At 40.5% G+C, this 6,000-nt stretch overlaps 2 protein-coding genes across 8 annotated transcripts in view; both read right to left on the reverse strand.

The window, feature by feature from the left end:
• LOC120716927 (von Willebrand factor A domain-containing protein 7-like) overlaps window positions 1-1,550 on the reverse strand; it is a 44,258-nt gene extending 42,708 nt beyond the window's left edge. The window contains exon 1 of one of the 3 annotated variants that reach the window (XM_040004647.1): window positions 1,420-1,550. In XM_040004647.1, the coding sequence (XP_039860581.1) occupies window positions 1,420-1,442 (23 nt within the window). In that variant the 5' untranslated portion in view covers window positions 1,443-1,550. The remainder of the gene's footprint in view (window positions 1-1,419) is intronic. The other 2 variants (XM_040004649.1, XM_040004648.1) reach the window with 2 other exon arrangements.
• A 377-nt stretch (window positions 1,551-1,927) lies between these two features.
• Window positions 1,928-6,000, reverse strand: LOC120716932. Of its 5 annotated transcripts, XM_040004659.1 has the most exons (7): window positions 5,132-6,000; window positions 4,909-5,017; window positions 4,222-4,639; window positions 3,662-3,821; window positions 3,276-3,411; window positions 3,043-3,096; window positions 1,928-2,863 (listed from the first exon to the last, which is right to left on the reverse strand). In XM_040004659.1, the coding sequence occupies exons 1-6, from the start codon at window positions 5,325-5,327 to the stop codon at window positions 3,072-3,074; spliced, it is 1,044 nt and encodes a 347-aa protein (XP_039860593.1). In that variant the 5' UTR covers window positions 5,328-6,000; the 3' UTR covers window positions 1,928-2,863; window positions 3,043-3,071. The 5 variants fall into 5 exon arrangements, 4 of the variants coding, with proteins under 4 accessions (XP_039860593.1, XP_039860594.1, XP_039860592.1 ...); XR_005692062.1 differs by having other exon boundaries at window positions 3,043-3,411; XM_040004660.1 differs by lacking the exon at window positions 3,276-3,411.

Raw genomic sequence — 6,000 nt, forward strand, 5'->3', positions numbered from 1 at the left:
TTATGATTTATACATGCTTACTGACAGTGGCGGTCCTAGCCTGTTTGGCACCCCGGGCGAACACTCCCTCTGGAGTGTTCACACAAACACACACATATGAAGAGAGAGAGAGAGTGTATGTATGCAAACGGCTACCAAACAGCCATCATAATTCCTCATACAATGAGAACAGGACAAATCAACAATTGACAATGACTAAATATTAAAATCTGTAACATAATGTATTGTTTGGAGTTTAGTCTGTTACTGTTACTATTTTTACCATTTCTTCTTGGACCAACCCACATAACCCAAATAATTTCATTAGGGATTAATATAGTATTCTGATTCTGATTGTTTCAGGATGACCTGCCATTATCCAATGACACATCTGCTTACCTGTATCTTTTGCTCGTTTCTCCTCCTCTTCTTTTCTCTTTTTTCTAAACTGAGGACCCATCTTCCATTGGATTTAATTTTGCACTCCAGTATGAACACCCATCCCTCAACCCCAGGATCACCACAACATAACCTAACAGATCTACACCTTAGTTCACAGATTCACTTTGTTTAGGGTGCATTTCTGAGATTTCACACAACCCAGGATTTAAATCATGAATACATAATGGGCTTGGATTTACAACATTATGAATGTTGTGTGTGAGCCTTTAAATCATCAAACTGTAAATTTTAAATTTTAAATTGTTATTGATCCCTTTACCCCGAGTCCTAAAGTGTATATTTATTTTCTTACTCTTCTTATATTTATTGTTTGTTTACTTGCACTGCTGTAACTGGAGCCTTGTCGTCTCTTCTCTCTATATACTGGACTGTATGTAGCGGAGATGACAATAAAGTTTACTTTGACTTCAGCAGCGAGCAGGCGCACGGAGGGCTCTTCCGCTCACTTTTCACGTATAGAATTTCGAAAAAACATCAGTGCAAATTATAAGTCTGTATCATAATGTCCGCTGTTTTCGTGTTTGTTGGTTTGTTTTTATTTTGTTTTATTTTGCGAGTTGGTTATTAGATGCTGCTCAAGCCGGTCAGAGAATTCCCCACCTCCGCCCCCCTCCTCCCTGCGCCGCCAGCAGCAGGCTCACCTCGCAAACGAAGGGCGCCCTTACTCCCAGCAAATGGGCGATAGAAAACCGATCGGTGCATATGTCATTCCCAGTATGCGCTGACTGACGCCGATGCCCGTGATGTCGCCCCCCACCACGATGCCGCCCCGGGCAACCGCCCGTGTCGCCCGTATCTAAAACCGCTACTGCTTACACATTCCAAAAATACTCTTAAGTTATTTTATTAGGTATGTTGTATTCTTGTACAGCACTTTGGTCAACGCTCCTGTTGTAATTAAATGTGCTATATAAATAAATAAACGAAAACTATAATAAAAGATCACATAAACTGGAGAAGTGGAAGTATTTTACTTACCCCTGCATAGAAGAATGAGTCATCTAGGGTTTTTGTATGGTTATGAAGAAACTCCTGACACAAAGGCTGTTTGTTTGTGTCAGACTTCGACTGTGGTCGAGGACACTTCTAAAAGTTTGCACTCCTCCTTCTCTTTTTTACTTGCCACTGCACAATATGTCCCAGTGCAAGATCAGGCGTGTGTGTGTGTTTGTCAATGCTTGAAAGACCAATTTCCTGTATTACATTACATATAGCTGTACATTTACTTCTTTGAATTTTATTTTAAAGGAAGTACATTTTGTAATCTTTTATCATTTCTTCTTTGTCTTTAGGCAAAATTAAGGTCAAACATAGGTGAAAGTGTTAAAAGTTGATAACTGGTTCATTACTGCTGAACTGGATCGATTCTGGCTCCATTCTGTTTTTTCTTGTATTCTGCTGGAATCAATGTGCATGATTCACAGTTTATACAGCTTCTCGATTCATTCTTTCTCTTAATCGAGCTGTTTTAGCAACACCCCCTTTAAGCCTCTCCCAGTCAACACACATATGTGGGGCCCAAATAGGGAGCATCAGGGCTAATATTTGGGGCCCACTTGGGAAACCCAACTGGGGTCCAGCTACTTTTGTCCTCAGTTTTCATGGTGGCCCCAAGTGTGTTTGCCCAGATGGGCTAATGACGGGCCCTGGATGGGCCCCAAATCAGGCCCAGCCAATAAACAAGTGTGGGACCCAGATGGGTAGAAGTGGGTCTGATAGTTGGGGCCCACTTGGGTTACCCACCTGGGACCCAGCTACTTTTGTCCTCAGTTTCCATGGTGGCCCCAAATGTGTTTGCCCAGATGGGCTAATGAAGGGCCCTGGATGGGCCCCAAATCAGGCCCAGCCAATAAACAAGTGTGGGACCCGGATGGGTAGAAGCGGGTCTGATATTTGGGGCCCACCTGGGTTACCCACCTGGGACCCAGCTACTTTTGTCCTCAGTTTCCATGGTGGCCCCAAATGTGTTTGCCCAGATGGGTTAATAATGGGCCCCAAACCAGATCCAACCAAAAAAACATGTGTGGGGCCCATATGCATAGAAGCGGGTCTGATATTTGGGGCCCACCTGGGTTACCCACCTGGGACCCAGCTACTTTTGTCCTCCATTTCCATGGTGGCCCCAAGTGTGCTTGCCCAGATGGGATTTTGGATAATACAGTAAGCTAAAATTTAAATCACCTGTACAACAAAGTCAGTTTATCTTTTTTATTAATACTGATTAATATGAAATTTTAAAACAGTATGCAGTATAACAGTAATTTTTTATATACTATACAAATATTTTTTTTTGTTTAGAGAACATGTTGACAAAAAAGGTCCCTAGTATACACAAAACAATAACAAATCAATGTTATACAGTTTAAACGAAAAAGAAATGCACTGAAACACAGCTTCTCACTCATTCACTGATCCATTGGTCCTGAAAAAAAAAAGTGCATTTTTTCACAAATAACATCAGATTTGCAATACTACTGGAGTTGTTTTGAAAGTTGTGCTGATCAAGTTGTTTGACTGGCTGGCGCTGGAGTTCCTGGAGCTGATTGTGCAAAGAAGAATATTGCACAAACTGCTAAACATAACTGGAAATTGTTCACATACCGTAACACAGTGAGGAACCAAAAAATGGTTTAGTGAGAGCCGTCTTCAAGTATGCTGCAAACCAGAGAGAAATATGTGGTCATTCCTGGCAGCAGCCATCACCCTCTAGAACAACATGAGCTGATGCCCCCCCCCCCCCAAAAAAAAACCCAAACATAATTTACCTCAATAATAAAGTATTTGTAATTAATTTCATCTCCACAGTCTATCTAAACCGGGTCACTAAGATATACCTCTCCTGCATGTGACACTGTGCCCTTGCCATGCGATTTCCTCCTCTATCTCTTGCACCAATAAACCACTTGGATTCTGCCTTTTCTGCCTCTTTTCTGGTAATCTGGCTTGTAAGAGCATTTTTTTTCAAGCTGCCTGTAAAGCACAGATATTGACCACAAGAAAGTGAGACTATATTACTGAATCTAAAGACACAGCTGTAATTCTCTTTTTTTGTTACATACTTATATTTATACTGTGACACAGCATAAGATGTCACATAAATGTAAAACCAAAGTATAAAAACCTTAAGTCAGTGATTAAATTGATTGGAAGACTGACTACAGCTGAAGTGAGCATCTGTTATTCAAACATCAACAAAATATCTTACAACTAATGAGCTTACCATATAGCACTTCGAAAATTTTAAGCCCTCGAAATTCCCGCTTTCCATGGCGCCCAACGAAGTTATATTGCCTGGAAAGAGCATTGTCCATAATGAAGGCCATCATTCTTCTGGTGGCTTCATCAACAGTGCTCCCTCCGATCTCTGCCACAACAGCAACCTTAGGACACACAAGGACAATAATTTTACCGACAGTAGTACCATCAGTCACACCTAAAAGAAAACCTGCACAGCTACACAGTAATTAGGCTTAATAATTTTGATGCTATTTGACTGAGAAAGAGTTAAGTATCAAAGTCAAACACTGTCTGATGTAAATGCAAAGAGCTAAATGACTGATCCACCAAAAGTATTTTCTTAAGGTTTGGCGTGGCACAACTTGTAAAGTACAACTTGTTTTATTTTCAAAAACAGCAACTTTTGTGAAGCTCACCTTCCACTACTTCATTGCACTGACCATGTTTGAACAAACACCAACTTTCCTTGATCATAACTGCTAGCATAAAACGCAGATTGAGGCATTAATCAATGACTATTGTTATTACATCATTATTATTTACCACTTCTTTCAGGAAGACAGGGTCTATCAGTTTTTGTTCCAGTGCTTCCACGTCTGCGACTGTCCGGAGAGGAAAAACAGCACCCTCGGGTAATACTGCAGCAACTGGTCCATCACGTTGTTTGAGGAGAGACTGTAGCATTCGACTGTGGATCCTCTGAGTCTCCTTAATGTCTTCCAGGAGGGTTAGAACACGTACAAACATGCTGGTATTGGTGGCTTGTACAAGTTGTCTTGGAACTGGTTGTGAAACCACAGGTGAAGGAGTTGAGGGTGGTGGTAGCTGAACAAATGGATGAGTGACGTTCTGGTGGGGAGTTTCACTTGAATTTCTATTCTCCATTGCTGATGTTGATGAGGTCTCTGGCTGTTCCGCAGCGTTGTCCCAATCCTCATCCGAGCTTGACTGGATCACTGGCCTTAAAATGAATTTAAAAAAATATTTGAAAAACCCCACAAACAATTTAGTTACTGGTTAGTCCTACAAACTAAAAACATTAATGTATAGTCCGGCATCAAAAGGAGTCTAAAACTGATTTTTAAAAGTCAAAAAGTTACAAAGTGCTATTTTAAGATCATATCTAAATCTGGTGAGCAGTAATGGTCTGCTAAAGATACTGTCAGTTTGTTTTTGTTTTTCTTATAATCACCACAATAAATTGTTGCTTTTAAGGCGTTTTTAAGAAACCTCCTTTTCCGCTTCCCTTTTCCCAATCTGCTTCCAGAATCTGACTCAGTCTGCAGATCAGAGGTTGCTTCAGACCTCCGCAGTTTCACCCTGGCATTTTCATAGTTTTCTGTAAATTTTTGACATACATCAACAAAATGTTGTTAGTGAAATTACAGGGAAATTTTTTGTTCTGTCTTTAATGACAGAATATTTGGTAGCAATAAACAAAAATGCTTCTTACCAGCTTTCCCCAAGATGCGAACTCTGTACTGTGACCAGTTTGTATCTGGAGTAACTCCATCCTTTACAGCCTTATTGATATTGACTCTCCCTGGTGGCCAGAAACAAGAATCTTCCGCTGGTCCTGTAAACCACTTGCAAGGAATTATGGATACACCTCCACCATCCAGAAAATCAACAACTGCAAATGGTAGCATGCTGGTGAGAAAGCAAAAAGAAGCCAACTAGTACAGCAGTGGCAATGCCACATATCCAGACTTCAGTGGCAAAAGCACCATTTTCTGTTTTAGTTCATCAAGTAATACAAGATTCATTTGTTTAGACAGATTTTAAACAAAGTAAATTCCAAGGCATGTTGAATCCAATGGATAGCTGAAAAAGGCATTACAGTTTTCAAAGACCTGACACAGTGCTTTGACAACTTGGCAATCCTGTAAAATGTTTGCCACAATAAGAATTTTTCCCCCTACATTGAAACAGTTATCTCCCATGGAGCAAGAAACATATGTCTGTCCATCAGTGTATTTTCTGTACTGCTTAAAAGTTCCAAGATCACTTGTTATTGGTCCAGAGTTATGAGGCTGTTTAAGAGGAGAGGGAACAGACATCCTCTCTTTTCTTTTCTTCTGAATACTTTGCGTCTCATAGACGCGCTTGACAATTTGTTCCACAGGTTTATGAGGCCTCCGCACAATCTTTTTCAGTTTACCCAGGAAGGTTTCAAATGGGAAGCAGGAAATACTGTCCAAAGGTCCAAACTTTCGCGCATCTTCAGCTAGGTGTATTAAATTATGTACATTATAACCAACAAATTCAAGACCATAAATCGAACCAAAATCTTTCACAAACTGCTTTAAAACATCCTCTGCA

This window comes from Simochromis diagramma, unplaced genomic scaffold (assembly GCF_900408965.1).
Source record: "Simochromis diagramma unplaced genomic scaffold, fSimDia1.1 OVJJ01000487.1, whole genome shotgun sequence".
Taxonomy (NCBI): domain Eukaryota; kingdom Metazoa; phylum Chordata; class Actinopteri; order Cichliformes; family Cichlidae; genus Simochromis; species Simochromis diagramma.

Bases quoted from the DNA above. Each gene is read 5' to 3' on its own strand.
- LOC120716932 (XM_040004656.1), bottom strand. From the start codon at position 5,327: ATGCTACCATTTGCAGTTGTTGATTTTCTGGATGGTGGAGGTGTATCC. The intron at 5,018-5,131 runs GTAAGAAGCATT...AAAAATTTACAG, and splicing joins TCGCATCTTGGGGAAAGCTG to AAAACTATGAAAATGCCAGG. The intron at 3,412-3,661 runs GTAAGCTCATTA...TGTGCTTTACAG, and splicing joins AATTTTCGAAGTGCTATATG to GCAGCTTGAAAAAAAATGCT.